Source organism: Typopeltis vanoorti, chromosome 2 (genome assembly GCF_054136105.1).
Source record: "Typopeltis vanoorti isolate ZY-2024b chromosome 2, IOZ_Tvanoo_1.0, whole genome shotgun sequence".
Lineage (NCBI taxonomy): Eukaryota > Metazoa > Arthropoda > Arachnida > Uropygi > Thelyphonidae > Typopeltis > Typopeltis vanoorti.
Window position 1 is genome coordinate 145,849,543 of NC_143550.1, and position 24,681 is coordinate 145,874,223.

At 35.7% G+C, this 24,681-nt stretch overlaps 1 protein-coding gene across 2 annotated transcripts in view; it reads right to left on the reverse strand.

Moving 5' to 3' along the window:
* LOC150109502 (NEDD8 ultimate buster 1-like) overlaps positions 1–24,681 on the reverse strand; it is a 261,500-nt gene that overhangs the window by 74,354 nt on the left and 162,465 nt on the right. For both annotated transcript variants that reach the window (XM_090408663.1, XM_090408656.1), the window contains exons 13-14: positions 21,275–21,363; positions 2,082–2,187 (exon numbers count right to left, since the gene is read on the reverse strand). In XM_090408663.1, coding sequence (XP_090264789.1) covers positions 2,082–2,187; positions 21,275–21,363 — 195 coding nt within the window. The remainder of the gene's footprint in view (positions 1–2,081; positions 2,188–21,274; positions 21,364–24,681) is intronic.

The window sequence follows — 24,681 nt, forward strand, 5'->3', positions numbered from 1 at the left end:
TGTGGAAAGGCAGCAGTAGATGATATTCGACCAGAAATGCTGAAGTATGGTGGTATAAGAGTCTTACAGTGGCTGCACTGCATAGTTCAGAAAGCCTGGACAGAGGGACGAATTCCCGATGATTGGAGTAGAGCTCTCATAGTACCCATATATAAAAAGGGAAATAAAACTGAATGTGAGAATTAGAGAGGTATTTCCCTACTGAGTGTTCCTGGCAAGATCTATGCAAGTATACTTGAGAAACGGTTGAGAAGAATTGTGGAAGAAAAGCTTGGTGAAGAACAAGCTGGATTCAGGCCAAATAGAGGCTCTCAGGATCAGATCTTCACTTTACGACAAATAGTCGAGAAAGCATGGGAATATAACAAAGATCTGTATTTAAGTTTTGTCGATTTGGAAAAGGCATATGACAAGGTGCCAAGAGAGAAGCTATTCAATACGCTGCAGTTATATGGTGTCAACGGGGCATTATATGAAGCAATACTTTGTCTTTATTTGAGTTGTGAGTCAGCAGTTAGAATTGAAGGAAGTACAGGAAGATGGTTTAATGTTAAATCTGGTGTGAGACAAGGATGTACATTATCCCCTCTGTTATTCATTATCTATATGGATCACATTATGAAGGAATGTGGTATTAAACCTGATATCAAAATTGGAGATGTTAATGTCAGCTCTTTGCTTTATGCGGATGATGTTATACTTCTAAATAAATCCGCTACAAGTCTGCAAGATTCTCTGACTAAATTGAATAGCTGTAGTAATAGATATGGTATGAAGGTCAGCAATCAAAAGACAAAGACAATGAAAATAGGCAGAATCATTGAAAATGTCAACTGTGTTGTGAATGGAGAACCTGTTGAACAAGTAAAACATTTCAGCTACTTAGGCACAATTTTTACTGAAGATGGTAAACTAAATATAGAAATAGACAACAGAATCAGCAAAGCTGGTATCGTGGGAAGTCAATTGAATAAATTCATATGGAATAAGAAAGAAATTAGTCAGAACACTAAATTAGCTGTATACAAGACTATGTTCAAACCAATTTTAACTTATGGATCTGAGAGCTGGGTCAGAAGTAAAACACTTGACCAAAGACTAGAGACCGCAGATATGAGAGTCCTGAGAAAGATTAGAGGCGTGAACAGATGGCATCAATGGCAATATCATATTAAAAATGAGGATATTAGGAAAGAACTTGACATTGTCAGCATCCAGGAATGCGTTAGCAGAGCTAATCTCAGATGGTATGGTCACTTAAATAGAATGGGAGAGGAAAGATTAGCAAAACAAGTGTTCACTGCCAGGTTGGCAGGAAAACGACCCAGAGGAAGACCAAGATATAGGTGGATTGATACGGTACAAAGTGCCTTAGACGATAGAAATATAAGATCTGATAATGTTGGAGTCTTGACAAGTAACAGACTGATTTGGAGGAAAATTGTAGATAGGAAGTTAGTAATGATGTAATTTTTTCATGTAGTACTGTCATATCCTGCACACCTCTTGTGGGTACATGGCAGGAATTTGATGATGATGATGAATTTGACACACGGTCTGAATACAGTGCCTAGTTGATGTTTATTGTCCGTAAACATCAACTTACATATACAAAACTGACCGAAGTTACAATATCCATGAGGAATATACTGTAGTCATTTTTTCAAAGTTTACGTCTGCATGGCAAGTGAAAATTTTTAATCAGATTGTGAAATACTTTGGATCACAATTTTCCAATAAACATTAGCAAGCAATGTAAGAAGTAGAAGCATCTGAGAGATAATATACAACATGGAGAGAGAGAGAGGTCATTCCATATTCTATTATCAACAGCTCCTATACTACAATTCTCTATTAATTTTTCCTTAAACTGGTTTAATTTTTCTTATTTAATAATTTATAACAGGTTTATTTTCTTACTTGTTGTTATAAAAAATCTATTAATTTTACAAACAGCAAAACATGACAGAGTTTGATTTGTAAATAAAAAAAAAATTAAATCCCAGTTAGTATTTACAGCCCTTTTTAAGGTTATTCATTAAGAATTAGATCATTATCCAAAAAATAAAATTTTAGCTTACCTGAACAGCCAAAGAGACATTGTTATTGGACTGGCATAAGGCAAGTTTAGAAAGTTTTTTTGAATATCCCATCGACTTGAGCATATTAAAACAGTCTACATTAATCCTAATAAAACCAAAGAACAAAATTAGTATGCTTATGACTGCAGCAGGCATTAATAATACATAATCAGTTTAAAAATGTTTGATTATCATAAATATTTCTTTATGCTAACTAATAGAATGGAAAGTATTTATTCTTTTTGTATTTAAAATTTATGTCATAGATTCTTGTTCTGATGAATAATTTGCATGTACTAGCAAAGCAATGTGAATTTTCTCTCCACTTTTTTTCAGTTAAGCCAGTCACAAATAAGACAGGAAGTATTTGTACTCTTCTTTATGGGAAATTATTGGACAAACTGGTTCTTCTGTGGAAAAATGAATACAAGTGTACAATCATAAATCACTTATAATAAGCTTGAAAAACCTGGCTTAGCACAACATGGTGCAGATAATAGTGAAAATAGAATCTTCTGGTAACAAACAGGATTATTTCATCAATGTTACTCTACATATCAACATTTATTTTAGGAAAGTGCCAAAGCCTTAGTACATTACCCGAACTTAAATCAACACAATTACATATCTTTACCAAAAATATAAGGAAAGTCTCATTCTCCTTAGTCAACACTAGTTTAAGTGTTATATTCATATTTAAGTATTATATTCATATCTTGATGTAGTCACATCAAATGTGACTACATCAAGATATGAATATAATACTTATCATTTTTGAAATAATACATTGTTAGCATTCTACCTTGTATAACTGCTTCTACACTGATGACAGCTTATTTGGTTCAAACCAAAACATGTTTGACAGAATATTATCGTGTTAAATTTATGTGTTAAAAATAGGAGATTTGAAATTGAAGTAATTATCACTTAGTTTTAAGCAGAATGAAACTGAATATCATACTGAAAAGAAAACCATGTAAGAAAGTTTTAAAAGAATTAAAGTTAAGCTTTTAAAGATATTATTCAGGAAAAAAATGATAATTTGAAAAGAACCAATCCTTAATCTCAAATGCAAGTAAGTACTGAAGAAAACATTGACTGACTCAATTTGGAAGGCATGTGATGACACTGACTACAAGGAGAGAAAAATCAGAACTTCTTTTTAACTTTTTTTTTTTAAGCTACTTTTTCACACAGTGTAGCTCTGTTACATTTCACTCTGTGTTTTCTCTTATGGCATCTGCTGATTTCTTGCTAGGATAAGTCAACTTTGCCATACTGACTTCATGAAATCTTAATAGAAATGATGGTCTATATCTCAAATTAGTGAAACTTGTTTGTTAACAGTAGATACCTATACTAACTTTGTAATTTTTATTATTATTATTATTATATATTTTTTTTTGTTTTGGGGTGGGAGGGGGTATTGTTGCAGTTTAGCTCTCTATGGGACTGTAAATGACAGCTTTATGTTATTTGTTCATAATACAATTTCATGGAATAACTACAGCAAATAGAGAAATAATTAAACAGCGAGTTTAATCGTTTCAATTATTTTGTCTCTGTCACAGAGACATCTTCAGGAACACAATGCTAAAATTGTAATAGCACACACAAAAAACAATAAGTGGAAGAAATGATACTAGATTATGTGAAGAACTAAAGTCCTACGAGGGGCACCCTATTGGCGCTGTTGGCTAGCCTTAGCTGTTTGGCAGGAGGCCTAAGAATTAACGTTTCTTAAATCATGGGAAGTTTAATACAACCCTATTTATTAAGACACTGATTTATTTTAAATTTGCTGCTTAATTATTTCTCTTTAAGATGTAGTTACACCATTAAATTGTATTATGAATGCAAACAAACATCTAAGCCTAAATGCTTGTATATTATTATTCTATTCAATATGTTTATGTAATTCTTCCATCATTTAAGACAGTTGCTTACTAAATAATGTATGAGAGTGGTCACAAAATAATGTCATTTCTATTTTCAATATATTTATGACTTCAGCCAACATTAATATCCAAACCCACATTAGTAATGAACATAGTATCTGATATGCCCTTGGTGGGAAGTATCAGATACTATGTATCATCCATCAGTTGATGAACTAATTTATAAATGTAAACTAATGTGTCTAATGTTTCATTTGTAATGACTTGACCTGGCATTATGCAAACCTAAAAACATTATATATGTTTGGTTTCTTTTAACATATACTGCAATAATATTATTACATTAACAAATGATTATGTCAATGAAACTATGTAGTTAATGCAGATTATTAAAAAACTTTAATCACAACAGGTATCTGTAATTAGATCTTTCAAGTGTTATGAGTTTTCATTATAAGCAGACTTTCACTGCATAATTAAATCACATTAAAGCAAGAATTGTTTTAACATAATTTTATCAGCATAATGCTATTTTATACATCTTTTATTTCATTTTCAATAACCTAAATTAACAATATCTTACATTAAAAAAAATCACGTTAAGATATTTAAGTATCTGAATATGATACTTAACACATTCTCTCATTATCCCATTTGTCTTTTTATATAATGCTGATTTCCATATCAAATTTATTATAGTAGTTATTCAGTTCAGTTGTGCTGAAAACTTATTCTGGATTTATTTAGGAGTATAACAATCATTTTCCAACAAAGAATATCTTTAACAAAGATATTCTTTATTGGAAAATGATTAATATAAAATATTAATTTAAGAAACAGTCAACAAAATTGTATCACATTAATAAATAATTTCAGATAGAAGTTGGAGCAAACTGCATTCACTCTGCATATGCATGGCATTACTTTTTGGTGACCAGGGCTGAAAAATCAATTATAAAACAGATTCTGATTTCACTATTTACACATTCTTAAAGTTGGTCCTCTGTAGATGAATTTCTCCAACTGAGTGTTCTAGGTAAGGTTTATGCAAAGATACTTAAGAGGTTCCAAAAATATTGTGAAATAGAAACTTGTGAAAGTTAAAAACACTTGTTAGTGAAGAGTAACCTAAGTTCAGGCCAAACAGGGATAGTCAAGATCTGATTTTTACTTTAAGTAAGGTAAATAGTTGGGAAATCATGGGAATATAACAATAATTTGTAGAATGTAAAAAAGCATATGATAAAATGCCAAGAAAAAAGATGTTCAAAATACGAGACAACACACCAAAAGCTATAAGTCAGCAGTGTGAATTGAAGAAAATTCAAGGAAGTTGTTTGATGTAAAATCAAATATAAAATAAGTGGTGCACACTACTTTCTTTCAATATTCATCTATATGAATATTGAAAGAAAGTGGCATAAAAACTTGTGATCCAAATTAGAAATATTCAACTCGGCTCTTGACTATGCAGATGTTATACTCCTAAATAAATCAAGAATAAATTTTCAGCACAACTGAACTGAATAACTACTATAATAAATTTGATATGGAAATCAGCATTATATAAAAAGACAAATGGGATAATGAGAGAATGTGAAAAGTATCATATTCAGATACTTAAATATCTTAACATGATTTTTTTTAATGTAAGATATTGTTAATTTAGGTTATTGAAAATGAAATAAAAGATGTATAAAATAGCATGCTGATAAAATTATGTTAAAACAATTTTTGCTGTAAGAAGAATATAGCAGCAGTGCTTGTAGTTTTGCTATTAGTGATTAACTAATGAGGCTGTTTAGCCTAACTGTACCTCATGTTTCAAATCATTGGTGAAAACAGTCATGCAGCAGCACGAAGACGCTGCAAGATATAAATACCTAACTTCCTACATCACTGGAATTAAATATCTGTAGGCTTTTTTTTTTATAATGAGTGAAATGAAATAATCATCAAGTTGCATAGCAAATAAACATATCCAGTCTGCCATTATTCAAAAAACTTCTCTTCACTGCTTATGATACTCTCTGAACTGTCGTGACATCATTTAATCCAGGCATAATTGAGAGAATTCAGTGTGTGTGCTTGACTAATATGGAAATGAACAGCTAATGGACATGAGAGAATATGCATTTATTCACTCACTCACACACACAAAAATTGAAATGGAAAGAAGAATATAAGGGAGAGGTAGGAAATAATTCCCTTCAAGAAATAAGTTAAATAAGGAATGAATGGCTGCATTTTATGAATTCCTTATATATTCAAGTTCCTATTGAGAAGTGTATGTGTGTATATATATATATATTTTTTTTTTTAAATGCTGAGCCCATACACAAGAGCTTAACCATTGTAATTTTTTGGGTTTTTTTTGAGTGAAGACAAAATGAAAAGGTATTCTTTTCATCTGGAACTGACAGTTGAAAGTAAAAATTATGGAATGTTCCATGATTTTCTGCTTCAGTACTGGATAGCTGAGTTTTATGAAGTAAACTGTTAATGTTTTTGGTACTTGTTTTAAGTAGTAACCAAATATGCTAGAAGGAAGTAAGGCATGTACTGAGTACACAGGTATCAGTTAATTTTTTGTGATTGTGTGCAAGAAATTTGATGCTGCTGTTTCTCTTCATGAACTTAAGGATATATGAGGAACTTGTGTCTTGAATTCCCAAAATAAGATTGCATAGTTTTCCATTATGTTTTTTGAGTCTCTGACTAAAATATGTTAACTTCTGCAGGATATATTGCATTTAATGCCAGAAGACCCTAAATTTTAAGGTTATGAGCAAGCGTGTGTTTCCTCCACATCCGATCCACTTCTGAGGGAAGAGAGTGAAGAGTTGCACAGAGACTTCCAAATGCTAGTGTGGCAGGGCACCATTCTGTTGAAAGAGGATGTGCAGTTGCAAGTCTTCAAGTTGTGGAAAGACAAAATTTTCCAGCATGTCGAGGTAAATCATTCTGCTGTTATTTGCTTTCCACAAAAAAAAGTGGGCCAATGATAGAGTTTTGCATTACACTGCACCGGATGTTTACTTTGGGACTGTCACGCACGTGTTTCATAACACAGTGAGATTTTCATCCCCCCAATATCCTGATATTGTTCACTTTTCTGCTGATACGAAAAGTGGCTTTGTCCAAAAAGCAAATCTGGATTCTCGTCGACACATTTCAGAATTTCAGCTGCAAGCATTACCCATTGTGGCTCAACAGTTCGCTTGATTTCCTGCAACACCTGTACTCTGTATGCACATAGATGCAACTTATGATGGACAAATTTGCAGTTCACATGATGCTCTCCCAAAAGATTTTGTCAGGCTTCAACATAAAGGCCTCACGAATTCTCTCTACGCTCTCTTCCGATCTTGGCTGCTTCCCTCCTCCATGTTGTTTTGAAATGCTTCCTGGCATTAGGAAATTTTCTTTCCACAAATGGATACTCTTGGGGTCAGGTGCTGCCTTTTTGTACACCTGACAGAACTTGTGCTTTCTCCACCTCTTGATGCCATGTTTAAAACTACGATAGTCCTGCCCAGCACCGCCACCACACTGCGATGCAGAAAAAAAATTCTGGATGAAGCTTGTAGAGTTTCTGGAATGTTTGAACTACCCTAACCTTACAGATTTCCACATTTTGATTTTTTACTGTTCTTTGAAACCAGGGAGGTCCAATGTGGATGCCCTGTAATATTACATGGATATATATTGAAAAAGAATGCTCTAGAAAGAGTTTATGAATGCATGATTTGATATTTTGGTTGACAGGGAATTAGCCTCATTTACTTTTGATATTAATCAGATCTCGTGACTCTTACAAACACATCACATCCATGACCTCTTCCACAGCTTCCAAATAGCTTTGTGCCCTTCTTTGCTTCAAGATACTACTTCTCACCTATAAAACTTCCAATGCTTAGAAATTATAAGTCTGCTTAGCCTTAGAATATGGTTCACACATTCCGAGAAGTGCACTAAGAGCATTTAAAAGAATGATCAATACTACCCAGAAAAGGAAAGGCTTAACAGATGACCAACTCTCAAAGACTGTCACCAATTATTCTTTCAGAGATGCTCAGTTTCCACACTGTCTTTTCTATAGGTATTTTCATGCATGCTGCACCAATGAACTATCAATATCCCTCCACTTCTCTCTCTAAACAAGTAAGATGAGCAGTTGCTATTCAACATCTAATTAATTTCCCATTCTCCTTTTTCATTCCATCCACCTCTGTTCTTTAGAATAACCTTCTCTATACCTCTTTCTCAACCTCCAGCTGTTCCAGAAATCCATAGATTCCTTCTTTCTCTCCCACCTGCCCACAACATGGAACTGTTATGTTTCTGGTTTATGACTACTCATGTATGGTTAACATAAAGGGAAAAGAAGTTATATTATATCACTCTGGTCAGACCAATATTCAATTACAACTAATAACTATGTTCAGCCAAATTTTAATTTGTTTAATTTATCTAACAAGAAATAAAAGGGGTGCTTAAGGGTCAAAGCTGTATAACTGAGAGGAGACCTCCACATAGCCTTTAAAGGAATGCGGAGAAGCGACCAGGGCTTCTGACCTAATGTCCAATCCTCACCTTCTCGTGGTGCACCCTGTTGGGTATCTACTTTGATACTGAACGAACGAGGATGGGCTGGCAATTTGGGATTTAGCCGACCAAATTGTATTCTTATTGGTTAAACCAAAATAAAAAATGATGGTACAACATGACAAAATTTCATGCCGGCTGGGGCATCGCCCGGTTAAACAAGGCCCCCGTTGTTTTCGCCAGGGAACCAGGGCGAACAGCGAAAAGTCAGCTACTGGAACAAAGCTGAAAACAAACCCCAACTCAACATCACCAGAGTTAAAGATCGGTACTATCAACGTAAGAAGCCTGAATGGCAAAGAAATGGAACTAGCTGAGGAATTAGATAAGTACCAGATCGACATAATAGGGGTGACTGAAACAAAAAAGACCAAAACTGGTGAGATCTTTCTGAGCAATAAATACAAAATGTTATATTCAGGCAATGACAATCAAGGAAAAGAAGGAGTAGCCATAGTATTCAACACAAAATACGAGGCTAATCTTCTTGAATGGCAGTCAGTCTCAAGTAGAGTAATGTGGGCAAATATGAGAATGGGGAACTGGACAATGAGACTTATTTGTGCCTATGGTCCCACAGAAGGTTCTACTAAGGTAGAAGTGGAGAAACTTTTTGAGGCTTTAGAAAAAGCAACTGACACAATGAAAAAGGAAAAGTTGGTCCTTGTTGGGGATCTAAATAGTAGAGTAGGAAATGATTGTGAGACATACAAAAATATTTTGGGAAAATTTGGAGAAAAGAGCAAAGCTAATAATAATGGCAAATATCTGTTGGATTTCTGCTCAGGACATGGACTGGTTATTACTAACACCATGTTCCAACATAAAAATGTGCACAAATTCACATGGAGAGAAGAGGCTAGGAATAAGAAAAGTCTCATTGACTATGTTATTGTTGATAGTGATGTTTTCTCTCTGGTGCAGGACACCAGAGTGTACAGAGGATTTGAAATTGGAAGTCATCACTATTTAGTCTTGAGCAGGATAAAATCGAATTTCATATTGAAAAGAATAACATGTAAGAAAGTTTTAAAGCGAATAAAAGTTGAGCAGCTCTCAGATGTGAACTGTAGACTAAAATACAGAAATATTATTGAAAAGAAAATGAAAGAGTTTGAGAACAGGAATCAAACCTTGGAGATTCAGTGGCAAACTCTGAAGGAAACATTGATTGATTCTGCCAGAGAGGCATGTGGTGGGGTTGTGTGCAAGGATAAAAAAAATCAGAACTCCCTGGTGGACACAGGGAAAAGTTAAAGAGGCAGTGAAGAAAAAGAAGAAAGCATATCAAAAGTTCCTGGCAAATAAGTCAGCTTTTACTCTTACAGAATACAGAGACAAATGTAAGAAAGCTAAACAGCGTGTAAAACTAGCTAAACAAAAGTCATGGGAGGACTTTGGCAAGAATATAGAAAATAAATATCAAGAAGGTGGCAAAATATTCTGGAGGTTGTTGAAGAGGCTTAGGAATGGAGGAAAGAGTGCTGTAAAAGGAATTAGAGATGATAAAGGTGAAATGAAAACAGGAGAAAAAGATATCCTTGAAGTATGGAGTAATTACTTTGAAAAACTGCTAAATGAAACAAGCAGTGATGACAGCACAGTGATAAAAAACACTGACCAGGCATGCAGTCAGGAATACATATCCATACTTGAAGTAGAAAAAGCCATCAAAGGATTGAAATGTGGAAAGGCAGCAGGAGTAGATGATATTCGACCAGAAATGCTGAAGTATGGTGGTATAAGAGTCTTACAGTGGCTGCACTGCATAGTTCAGAAAGCCTGGACAGAGGGACGAATTCCCGATGATTGGAGTAGAGCTCTCATAGTACCCATATATAAAAAGGGAAATAAAACTGAATGTGAGAATTACAGAGGTATTTCCCTACTGAGTGTTCCTGGCAAGATCTATGCAAGTATACTTGAGAAACGGTTGAGAAGAATTGTGGAAGAAAAGCTTGGTGAAGAACAAGCTGGATTCAGGCCAAATAGAGGCTCTCAGGATCAGATCTTCACTTTACAAAAAATAATCGAGAAAGCATGGGAATATAACAAAGATCTGTATTTAAGTTTTGTCGATTTGGAAAAGGCATATGACAAGGTGCCAAGAGAGAAGCTATTCAATACGCTGCAGTTATATGGTGTCAATGGGGCATTATATCAAGCAATACTTAGTCTTTATTTGAGTTGTGAGTCAGCAGTTAGAATTGAAGGAAGTACAGGAAGATGGTTTAATGTTAAATCTGGTGTGAGACAAGGATGTACATTATCCCCTCTGTTATTCATTATCTATATGGATCACATTATGAAGGAATGTGGTATTAAACGTGATATCAAAATTGGAGATGTTGATGTCAGCTCTTTGCTTTATGCGGATGATGTTATACTTCTAAATAAATCCGCTACAAGTCTGCAAGATTCTCTGACTAAATTGAATAGCTGTTGTAATAGATATGGTATGAAGGTCAGCAATCAAAAGACAAAGACAATGAAAATAGGCAGAATCATTGAAAATGTCAACTGCGTTGTGAATGGAGAACCTGTGGAACAAGTAAAACATTTCAGCTACTTAGGCACAATTTTTACTGAAGATGGTAAACTAAATATAGAAATAGACAACAGAATCAGCAAAGCTGGTATCGTGGTAAGTCAATTGAATAAATTCATATGGAATAAGAAAGAAATTAGTCGGAACACTAAATTAGCTGTATACAAGACTGTGTTCAAACCAATTTTAACTTATGGATCTGAGAGCTGGGTCAGAAGTAAAACACTTGACCGCAGATATGAGAGTCCTGAGAAAGATTAGAGGCGTGAACAGATGGCATCAATGGCAATATCATATTAAAAATGAGGATATTAGGAAAGAACTTGACATTGTCAGCATCCAGGAATGCGTTAGCAGAGCTAATCTCAGATGGTATGGTCACTTAAATAGAATGGGAGAGGAAAGATTAGCAAAACAAGTGTTCTCTGCCAGGTTGGCAGGAAAACGACCCAGAGGAAGACCAAGATATAGGTGGATTGATACGGTACAAAGTGCCTTAGACGATAGAAATATAAGATCTGATAATGTTGGAGTCTTGACAAGCAACAGACTGATTTGGAGGAAAATTGTAGATAGGAAGTTAGTAATGATGTAATTTTTTCATGTAGTACTGTCATATCCTCTACACCCCTTGAGGGTACATGGCAGGAATTTGATGATGATGATGACAAGAAATAAAAAGGATATTAAGGATATTTAATCGATGTTTTTCAGTTACCTAGAAGATAGATAGATAGGAGTCTGTTGGATTTAGCTGAATGCATTTTTATTGTCTAGAGGGTATAATTAAATATAGCGAAAAAAAGGAAGAGAACAAATATAAGAAGTTAATTTTTTTATTGCTAGGATTGAAAATATGTGGAATCGTTTTCAAAAGAATTAGATAAGTACAGAATTTAGTTACAGTGGAGGTGGGTTTTTAGCCTGGTTAGTTGAGCTGAGAGTATCTCTATTTCCAACTAACAAGCTGCAAGCTCAAATTTTATGTGTGGGATTTGTGAAAGCACTACCTTGCTTAGTGGATGCTTGAAAAAATATCATATACCATGTTTGATCTCCAGAGCAACACCCATGGATTCTCTAACCCTCCCCACAGTAGTAAACATGATTGGTTTACAGCCTTATTGTGAATGGGATTCACATTATTAAAATAATAATTATATTTAATTTAGCCCAGTTAAATATGCCAATATTGTTCTGTGTGTATAATTCTGAATGTAAAAATAAAAATGATAAAAAAAAAAGATTAAAATTAAAACTGAATATGAAAAAAAACTGAGGAGAGATAATAAGCTATGATTGTGAATATACACAGCCAACCTATGTATGGAATGGTGAAACTTGTGTTATGTGCATTGGTTTTAGCCAGAGGGTGATTACTCAGTATACTCGCTAATGCATAGCATTAGTTGGCCATAGGCAATGGGGGTTGGTTTGTATATGCCAAAGGGAAATTGGCAAACAGTTGACGTTGCACATATATATGATAGTAATGTTTCAGGTACGTATAAAGTAGGAATTCAGATAATTTGTGGAGTTCATGCTGCTCTGGGTGGGATTAAGTCTCTCTGTGGAAATTTGACAATAATAATAACTTTATGTTTAAAGATATAATTTTAATATATATAATTATAATTAATTTTACATAAAGTATTCTACTGTTCACAAGGTCAAGAAAAACTTTTTTAATAATTTTCCACTATCATGAAGGCATTATGTAGCATGAATACATTACAAATGGACAAGCAATCAATCTGCACAGTTATACTGCAAAATGCTCCAAGAAGAAAATGTCTGAAAAAGCAAGCAGTAAAAGAGAAGCTAGTTTGTCCTCCCTGACTGATTTGTCTTGTCTGCCCAGCAGCTTCTCACCAAACACACTATTCAAAAGTGTGTACAATCATGAAAAATCGAGCAAGAGCCACATGCAGGAAAAAGGCCAATCTTCCAAAACTACCAAGATCCACTACACTAATATATGTGGTCTTACTTCTAACTTCAAGGATGTCCATTTTCATTTCCAATCTGGCAAACCACACCTAATTTCCAGATATGTACTAAACCTTCAATTTCTTTAATTGCTACATATCCTGCATTTCCCAATTATACACTATGCTCGTCCCTTGTCAGGATCTCCAACTTAGAATGCTTCTTTTTGATTTCCTTTACTTCATTCCATTCAATATGTTTGTTGTCCTATCTAACTCCTAATGCCATGCCACCAACCATTCTGTACTTTTTTTTTCTTCAGTCTAACTTCTAATAGTGAAGTCATATTTCCTTGGTGATTTTATATTCACAACTAATTGGCTTTATTTCTCTAACTGAACTTTCACTCAGAAAAAAAATGTGACAATAAATAACATTTGCAAGCCTGCTGAACAATGTACAATTTACTCCAGAAAAATCATTAGGTGTCACTGCTTTGGGCCCATGAACACAAAGAGCAATGGAACGAATCTCCCATACCTTTGTTCCTTCTGTTGTCATTCAAAGTATACAACTTTGAATGACAACAGAAGGTAAATAGCAACAGAAGGACAATTTTTATTGCCATGCAAATACAGCATAACACTTGAATCCCCAGAATTTGACCTTCTTTTGCTGAAAATCTCTGTGCCGCCAAATTTATTTGCTGTCTCTACCATTCTCCTAATACCACCATCAATTCTGAACTTTAATTTTTCCTTAAAAGTTGATATTCTCCAATCTCCAACTTTCCTAACAGTGAGATAATTTTCCTTGGGGACTTGACAACAACAGTCTGTTCTTCTATTTCAACAGCACAGATCAAGCAGGTTGAGACATTTACCATCACCAAATCTTACACAAATTGCATATATGTCTACCAGAATACCAGACAACCCCAACCACTCTTAAAAAAAACATTGGATCTCTTCTCACTCTCAATGTCTAGTGTGTCCTTTCTCCAGAAAGAGATCAGAAAAATTTTGCTCAAATTGGATACCAAGTCTCCTGGCCCTGATGACATTCCTTCAATTGTCCTAAAGGTTCGTCTTCCAGGGATGACTCCCATTATATGTTGCCTTTTTTTTACACTCTCTTATTTACTGGAATCTACCCTGCAGTCTGGAAATTAGCCTACATTCAACCTAGAACTTTAAAAGTTCTTTCAAAAGCAATGGAAAGAACTATCAATACTCAATTGCTAAACTACCTTGAAGACTCTCAAATTAATAATAACCACCAATATGGACTCTCTTACTGTTGATCAATGTGATCTACTCACGTATGTCACTCATATCTGGACAAATACCATGAAAAAGTTTGGCGAGTCTCAAATGGTTTCCCTTGATATCTCCAAGGCTTTTGATAGTCTGACACAAAGGCCTGTTAAGTAAACTCATCATTTGGCCAGTCCCTTGACTTCTGCAGTTGGACTGCCAGTTTTCTGACTGGACACTGCAATGGCTACCTCTCTTTTACTTATATGACCAATGCAGGGGTCCCACAAGGCTCTGTTCTCTCACCCACCCTATTCCTTCTATATAAATGCTTTCTTTTAGGCTTACACGGTGATCAGAAAACATTTTGGAAAATTATGGAGACAATTACCATGTTTGAGTAAAACTTCAGTTTAATATAAACTAAGATCCACTTTCGACCTTTCTGGAGCATATGCACTATATACAGAAAACAAGCTAAACTACAATCTACATGGCTTGTTAAAGTTACTGACCAACCGTTACAACAATTATTGGCTTGACCTCTGGTGAAAAAAAAATAAAATAAAATAAAAATAAATAAATAACTATATATATATATATATATATACATACACACACACATCAATGCTAGAGACCACAGATATGAGAGTCCTGAGAAAGATTAGAGGCGTGAACAGATGGCATCAATGGCAATATCATATTAAAAACGAGGATATTAGGAAAGAATTTGACATTGTCAGCATCCAGGAATGCGTTAGCAGAGCTAATCTCAGGTGGTATGGTCACTTAAACAGAATGGGCAAGGAAAGATAAGCAAAACAAGTGTTCTCTGCAGGTTGGCAGGAAAACAACCCAGAGGAAGACCACGATATAGGTGGATTGATACGGTATAGAGTGCCTTAGACAATAGAAATATAAGACCTGATAATATTGGAGTCTTGACAAGTAATAGACTGATTTGGAGGAAAATTGTAGATAGGAAGTTAGTAATGGTGTAAATTTTTCATGTAGTACTATCATATCCTGTACACCCCTTGAGTGTACATGTCAGGAATTTGATGATGTAAATTTACATTGGGAGTAACAACAACAAGTCTGTGTGTGTGTGTGTGTGTGTGTGTGTGTGTGTGTGTGTGTGTGTGTGTGTGTGTGTGTGTGTGTGTGTGTGTGTGTGTGTATTTTAACAGCATGATCATACATATACATTCCAACCAGTTGATATGGAATGGTTTCCAATACTGGCTAAAGGTTGCCTAGAGTCCTGATGTATGCTGGATACTACACGTTAGGTGGGCTGAATGTGTGCCATCCAGATTCTTGGAATTTTCATGCCACCATTATTGTTGATATTTGGGTGGTTTATCAGAATTTTGCAGGCTTCCTTAAATTTTCTTTCATACCAGGTTTTCGTATGGTGTAAAGAGCGGGTATTTTCCAGTCGATTTGGTGTAAGGTGTTGAGAGCGTGATCTGAGAGGCCTGCTTCACCAAAATGGTTATATTTAATGTGCTTACATATTCTTTCTTATGTATAGGGATTGTACATCCTGTTTCACCAATGTACGATAAGTTACAGGTGCAGTGGATGCAATAAACTCCAGGATGTGCTAATGGAAGCAGAGGATCCTTAGAGGAGTGGAATATGTTTTTACGTTTAGTAGGTGGTTTAAAGGTGGCATCGAGGTTATAACGGTGTAGGATTCTGTTGATTTTTTCCGATACCCCTTTAATGGGATGGCTATAGTTTTACTATAGTCTAGATTCTTTTTTGTTGATGTTTTATGAAGTATTTTATTGATAGCATTTTTGTTATAGCCATTATTTATGAATGTGTCGCTGATGATTTTCAGTTCCTGTTTCAGAGCTTGCTGGTTGGAGCAAATTGTTATAGCTCTGTTTTTAAGGGTGTTAATGACTCCATATTTTTGTGATGGGTGGTGGTATGAATTAGCACGTATGTATTGTCAGTGTGTCAATAAACCGTGAAGGACAGACTGCCTGAAGGAAGTTGTGTGACCAGTGTATCTAGGAACAGGAGCGAGTTCTGATTTTCAATTTCGATGGTAAATTGTATGCATTCATGTTGTTTGTTCAGGTGGCTAAGGAATGTGTTTAGCATTTGTCGCCCATGTGGCCAGATAACGAATACATCGTCAACGTACCTAAGCCACACTGGGGTTTAGAGTGGCGGAATCAAGAGCAATTTGTTCAAAAGTTTCCATATAAAAGTTAGCGATGGGGGGGGGGGTGGGGGGGGGGGGGGGGATAGTGGCGAGCCCATGGCTGTACATTCTTTTTGTAGGTAAAATTTATTTTGCCACACGAAGTAACCAGACTGTAGTACGTGGGCAAACAGGGCCGTAATGTCGGGTGGAAATTTGATCTGTAGTAGAAGGATTGTGTTACTGATTGGGACATTTGCGAAAAGGGAAGAAACATCGAAACTGACTAATAAGTCATCTTTGTCGAGTTTTATGTTTTTAATTTTGATTATAAAGTGTTGTGTGTTCTTTATGTAGGAGGGGGAATAACCTACCAACTCCTTGAATGTTAACGCTAATTTCTTAGCTAAGTGATAATTAGGGCTATCTATTCCTTCCACAATACGTCAAAGCGGCATTTTGTTTGTGTACTTTCGGGACACCATATATTCTGGGAGAGTGGGCGTAGTGGGATATAAGTTTTTTTAACTGTGTCTGATGGCCATGAAGTGACGGACTTAAGTAGTTTCTCTGCTTTATTCTTTATCCTGTTTGTTGGGTTAGTTTACCAGCTGATAGGTGCTGTTATCTGATACTAGTTGATTCATCTGAAGGATGTATGTTTACCTGTCAACGACGACAGTGGCATTGCCTTTATCCAATTTCGTTATAATAATTTGCAGGTTGGCTTTCAATGACTATTGCTGCTAGTTCCGTTTTTGTAAGATTGTTACGTATGGTTTTCTTATTGTTCAGAACATTGTTGGTTTCTAATCGTATTTTATTGGCTATATTGTTGGGTAGGGACCTGATGCCTCTTTCTATGTGGAAAATAAAATCCAATTTATTGACCTTTTTAGGTGCTATTAGGTAGTTAAGACCTTTTTCAATTGGCGCAGGTTGGTTGCTAGCGGCCAACTTGTGCTAACTAAGAATACGCCTGCTCTCCCAGAATATATGGTGTCCCGAAAGTACACAAACAAAATGTGTCGCTTTGACCTATTGTGGAAGGAATAGATAGCCCTAATTACCACTTAGCTAAGAAATTAGCGTTAACATTCAAGGAGTTGGTAGTTTATTCCCCTCCTACATAAAGAACACACAACACTTTATAATCAAAATTAAAAACATAACACTCGACAAAGATGATTTATTAGTCAGTTTCGACGTTTCTGCCCTTTTCACAAATGTCCCAATCAATAACACAATCCTTCTACTACAGATCAAATTTCCACCCGACATTACTGCCCTCTTTGCCCACGTACTACAGTCTGGTTACTTTGTGTGGCAAAATAAATTTTACCTACAAAAAGAAGGTACAGCCATGGGCTCGCCACTATCCCCCCCCCATCGCTAACTTCTATATGGAAACTTTTGAACAAACTGCTCTTGATTCTGCCACTCTAAACCCCAGTGTGGCTTAGGTACGTTGACGATGTGTTCGTTATCTGGCCACATGGGCGAGAAATGCTAAACACATTCCTTAGCCACCTGAACAAACAACATGAATGCATACAATTTACCATCGAAATTGAAAATCAGAACTCGCTCCCGTTCCTAGATACACTAGTCACACGTCTTCCTTCATGGTCTACCGCAAACCGACACACACTGGCCAATACATACGTGCTAATTCATACCACCACCCATCACAAAAATATGGAGTCATTAACACCCATAAAAATCAAGCTATAACGATTTGCTCCAACCAGCAAGCGCTGAAACAGGAACTAAAAATCATCAGCGACACATTCATAAATAATGGCTATAACAAAAATACTATCAATAAAGTACTTCATAAAACATCAACAAAAAAGAAAGGATGGTTATGGTTTTAATGTAGTCTAGCAGTAAAACCATAGCCATCCCATACATTAAAGGGTTATCGGAAAAAATCAACAGAATCCTACACCATTATAACCTCAATGCCACCTTTAAACCACCTACTAAACTTAAAAACACATTCAACTCCTCTAAGGATCCTCTCCTTATGAAAATTCCAAGAATTTTCATAAGGAGAGGATCATAAGGATTTTCATAGCGGTATGAAAATTCCAAGAATCTGGATGGCACACATTCAGCCCACCTAACATGTAGTAGCCAGCAAACGTCAGGACTCCATGCAACCTTCCGCCAGCATTGGAAACCATTCCATACCAACTGGTTGGAATGTATATGTATGATCATGGTGTTAATATATATAAACACACACGCACATAGACTTCTTGTTGCTCCCAATGTAAATTTACAACCAGCAGATGTTATTAATAATAGGACTCTAGCGTTGATGTATATATATATATATATTATATATATATTTTTTTTTTTTTCGGCAGAGGTCAGGCCAGTAATTGTTGTAACGGTTGGTCAGTAACTTTAACAAACCATGTAGATTGTAGTGTAGCCTGTTTTCTGTATATAGTGCAAATGCTCCAGAAGATGACCTAGATATAAAGGTCGAAACGTTGAAAGTGGATCTTAGTTTATATTAAACTAAAGTTTCCCCCCCACCCCCCCCCCCCCCCACCCCCCCCCCCCCCCACCCCCCCCCCCCCCCACCCCCCCCCCCCCCCACCCCCCCCCCCCCCCACCCCCCCCCCCCCCCACCCCCCCCCCCCCCCACCCCCCCCCCCCCCCACCCCCCCCCCCCCCCACCCCCCCCCCCCCCCACCCCCCCCCCCCCCCACCCCCCCCCCCCCCCACCCCCCCCCCCCCCCACCCCCCCCCCCCCCCACCCCCCCCCCCCCCCACCCCCCCCCCCCCCCACCCCCCCCCCCCCCCACCCCCCCCCCCCCCCACCCCCCCCCCCCCCCACCCCCCCCCCCCCCCACCCCCCCCCCCCCCCACCCCCCCCCCCCCCCACCCCCCCCCCCCCCCACCCCCCCCCCCCCCCACCCCCCCCCCCCCCCACCCCCCCCCCCCCCCACCCCCCCCCCCCCCCACCCCCCCCCCCCCCCACCCCCCCCCCCCCCCACCCCCCCCCCCCCCCACCCCCCCCCCCACCATCAATAGTACTAGTGTATAGGTTGACCCACCTCTTGTTAATGGGTACTCAAAAAAACTGCCTCCAGCAGTAAATATACTGAGACATACATAAATGTTCATACATGTACCAGAATACCACATAATCCTAATCACTCTTAAAGTATACTGTTGATGCTGTTTTTCCTCTAGATAGTTCAGACAATAACCTGCTGTTGATTTCTTTTTCCAGAGTAGCATCTGCACAACCATTCTAGTCCTTCATATTGCACAGCATTATAAAAAATTTATAATTTCCAAGGTTGTTCTCGTGTTAGATATTTAAAGGGATGTAACAACAGAAAAAGGAATGAAATTCCTTAATGGTTCCATTATTTTCTCTCTTGACAAAGATGACATCTTCAGAAGCACAACTGTAATAAACACAAAAGTAAAATGAAACTTAGTTGACTAAAGTATTCTCTAGACACTAGTAGAAGCCAAGATTGTAACTTGGGACAATTAATAATATTTCCTACATGTTAGGAAATTTAATAGAACAATATTTTATTTAAATTGATTGTTTTTTTGTAACCTCTAATTAGTTGCATGGGGTCTATTTGACCACAGCCATCATTCAAATGACAAATTTTTGTTGTGATTTTGAGTAGCAGAGTTTCCTGCTGTCCCTGCCGAATAAGTTGAATGCCAGCTGTCAGCACAATCAGTCATGGAGTAAGGAATGATTTCTGATGTTCTGACTGCATGCGAATTAAAGGTTAAAGGGATCTGCAGAAAAGCTCTTATATTTCAATTTGCTGAGGTGGAGCACAGGAATTTTTTTTATGTGATTTTATGGGTGTTTTCCAAGGCATGGTCCAGGAGACCTAACTTTTTACTGTCACAATTGTATTTTTTTAACTTAATTTCCAGTCTACCCACAGTAGGCATCTTGATATCTCTATGACAAAGATGAAGTATTGGAAGCATTAAATTGTGTTTAATTCATTCATTGTAGAAAGGATTACTTTTTTTTTGCAATCTTTGTACCAAATACATTACTGACAATTATTATAATAATAGGTATAGAAACATTTATTCTCATGCTTTATCTAATCCTTGAATCTCCAAGAAAAGAATCAAGCATATCATAATTGGCTTTCATCAAAATTTACAATCTTCCTTTTCTGTTTATACAAAAGTTTGAAATCATTTCAAGCAAATTATCAACACATTCAAAATAAATTTTGAAAGAGCTAAAAAAAAAAAAAATAGAAAACTTTATATTATCTCTGAACTTACAGTTCATCTTGCTCCTTTTGTAATCTTTAATATAAAGAGATAAGCAAAGCTTTTATTTTTATGGAGCAATAATGCTATATGGGTAATAAATATGCTTCTACATTATGAAAATTATGGCACAAATATGCTTCCATTTCTATAGAATTACTCAAAAATACTCAAATCTCTTGGCTTTTTACTTTTTCTTCAATTCTTGCATGACAGTCTTGGTCTCAATCCATCTTTTACCATTCTAAACATACAATAATTAATGTGCCCTTTTGATTTTTTTATAATCAAGAGATAGCATAACACAACATAATAACCAAGTGTAAAACATGTTATAGGCAGTACTTCATTGAAAGAGCAATAAATATTCCATATCAAAATTAACAGTATATCATCAATATTGAACAAACAAGCAATTCAAAAAGACCAGAATTCACACACAATTTTATTACTTCACCCAAATGAGAGTTTAATACACCTTAATTAGAATAAAACCATACCATTCTCCATTTACAGTCTTTCCAAGCTTTTTCTGTAATTCTTGTTTCTTTCTTTCTTCTTCCTCTTTCTTCCTAATTTCTTTTCTTTCCTGGATAGCATAACATAAAAAAAGATGTACTTATAATCACCAATAAAACCAAAATTTGCATACAATGTGCAATTAATCTTCTCACTATCTCTCCAAGAGAGGTGATTTTTAACGACAAAGCAAGACAACAAGGTCAGTATGTACGTTAATTAAGCATGTTCCTTCAGGATGAAACACCCTGTCTCCCCATATAGAGATAGAGGATAAAGTAACTTATACTGAGAAACATAAAATGATAAGTAATATATTATATGGTTAACACATGCAAGGAAAATTAGAATTTGATATCAACTCCAATATATTTCCCTCATTGTAAATGAATATCATTCAGGAAGAATGCAAATGACTGGTTATAACATTCAAATTATGAAACAGACCGAGCAAAATATATAGAAGTTGATATAAAATTCTAATTTCCCTTACAAGTGTTAACCATTTTATAACATATTACTACTTACTATGTCTACCACACATGAAATGCCCAGTAAGATGAGAAGACAATCTTATCTTCCTATTTGAGGAAAATTTGTGAGTGCCTATATTTTCCACAGAATTAAAGCCTATTTTATTATGAAATGTAACATGCAATCGATGTTTTTGTCTTTCCCCCCCCCCTTTTTATATACAAAAGTAGAACTTACATGAATGCAAAATTAAAGAAATTACTTCATGTACAAATCAGTGAGGAGTCACTTAAAGGATAAAGGTAGATCACTGGGAAGAGACATCCTCATAATCTTTATGGAATGTGGAAAAACTAGAACTTTAACTTAATGTCTAATCCTTACCTTCAACATCAGCAAAATTCAAGATAGCACCACCAGTATAAAAAAATATGCCGATAGAAAAGAAGCTGAACTGGCAAAAGCATTAGAGAAGTACTAAGTGTTACTGAGATGAAGAAGAATAAAATGGGTGAGATCCTGATAAATAATAAATATCAGGAAGTTACACTGGGGTAATAACGATCAGGCAAAGGAAGTAGCAATAGCGTTCAACACCAAACACAAAGGTAAACTTCAAGTGGCAAGCAATTTCAAGGACAGTTATGGAGACAAATTTCAAAACAGGGGACTGCACAATGACACTTAATTGTGCCTATGGTTCCACAGAAAATTCTCTTAAACAGGAAGTTAAAAAAATTTTTCAAGCCAGTCACTAGAGAAAGCAGGTGGCAAAGAAAAAGCTGGTCCTTGTTGAAGATCTAAACAGCAGAAAGGAAAGGATGCCTGTAATTCAGAAATGTTTCGGGGAAAATTTTGCAGAAATGGACAAATCTAATAATAATGGTGAAGGCCTGCTGGATTTCTGTTTAAGACATGAACTAGTCACCACTAATACAGTTTCAACATAAAAAGATGTGCAGAAACTCACATGGAAAAGACAAAATAAAAAGCTTATTGACTATATTATCATTGATACTATCTTCACATTGGTTCAGAATGCAAGAGTAGACAGGTATAGAGCAGCGATTTTCAACCAGTGTGCTGCGAAAGGTCTTCAGGTGTGCTGCGAGATTTATGAAAACAAATTAATTGAAAGAAATAATGTCATAATTTGCGCATTTATTTATTACTGTCTGGTCTTCCCTCTTCTTGTGTGTGTAAATCAATCAAAATTATGCCTATTTTTTTGCCATATCATCAAAAAAATTAAAATAATATATTTTTAGTGTGCCGCAGAATTTTAATAATTAGTCTAGGTATGCCGTATTATGGAAAAGGTTGAAAATCACTGGTATAGAGCATACAGAATTTGAAACCAGAAGTGATCATCAACTTAGTTTTAAGCTTGAAAAAATAAACATCATACTCAACAGAAAAACAAACAAAATTTTTAAAAATAATTAAAGTTGAACAGATTTTATGGGTGAAATGTAGACTCAAATATTCAAGAGAAAAATAAAAGTTGGAAAACAACAACCAGACTTTGGGGTCTGGTTGTTGTTTCCTCTTTCTCCTGTTTTAATGAATCTTTATATGGAAAAATTTGAATAAACATCCTAGAATAATACCACCCCAAACCCAAATTATGGAAAGGTATGTCGGCATATTCTTATATGACTAAGAATATGTCAACATATTCTTAGTCTGGAACCATGGACAACCTTTACTTCTGAATTTCCTTGAATACTTCAAGAGCCAACATCCAAAGATAAAATTTAATGGTGTACTCCCATTTCTAGATCTTTGACTAACTAAGGAATTGAAATTAAAAGTTTATCTTTTGGATAAACTTTTAATACTGACAGACATATCTCTTCTCATTATTATAGATCTTAAAAACTGGACATTATTTCAACACTAGGAGCAAGAGTCTACCTCATTGACAGGGATGAGCTAGATAAGGAACTCTAGTTTCTAAAAAAAGCCCATCAATAAAATGGCTACAATGAATTCGTTGTTTCAAGACATTGTAACCAATTAACAACACCACACGAACTGTTTTATAAATTTAATTCTTATTGTTCCAAACAATAGAAACTAAATTCAAAAAATGCATACTAAATATTTTTTGAATTTAGTTCCTATTGTTTGATAATTGTACTGACAATATCTTATGACAATAAGATGAAATATTTACATATTAAAAAAAGTTATCTACTGTGACATACATGTTATTTTATAGCTAACTAATGTAATCTTTAGAAGTTGTTACAGATTGGAAAGATTATTTTTAGAGTCAGCCATGGCTATGAAGAATTCTCCTAACCTGAACAAATATGGTTGCATTAATTTGCCAAAAATTTGGGAGACTTATCTTAAGATTGACACCTACATAGCTGTAATGTTACTTCTTTTTTACAACATTAGAGGATGCAAAATTAGGACTTTAGATCTTTTGTCCATTACAATTTAAATTTTTTTCACTTACTCACTGTCGTGTATAAATGCTGCACTGTGCTCTGAAGATGCAGATTTGAAATTCAGCAAAATATAAGCAAGTTAATAAACATTTTTTTTATTAAATAGTTTGTTTAGGCATTGTTAATGCCATTAAAAATAAATTATGAACAACCTTTAACACTTAAGCTTCTCTGTTAGACTTCTTAACCAACATGCCATTTGAGATACTTCCAATGACAAAAAAATCAAAGGCTTAGTTATTCTTCTCTATATTAGTTCTATTTCCATAAAACTTGCAAAAATTCTTAGAGAACATAAAATCATAAGAGTATTCACTCCATTATCAGGATGAGATCACTACTCTGATCTGTTAAACTTCATCATGGTTCCCTAAAATATCCAGGTGTTTATTGACTAGTGCAAGTGCAGGATACTATTTATTTATTTATTCATGTGGGACCCCCCTGATCCT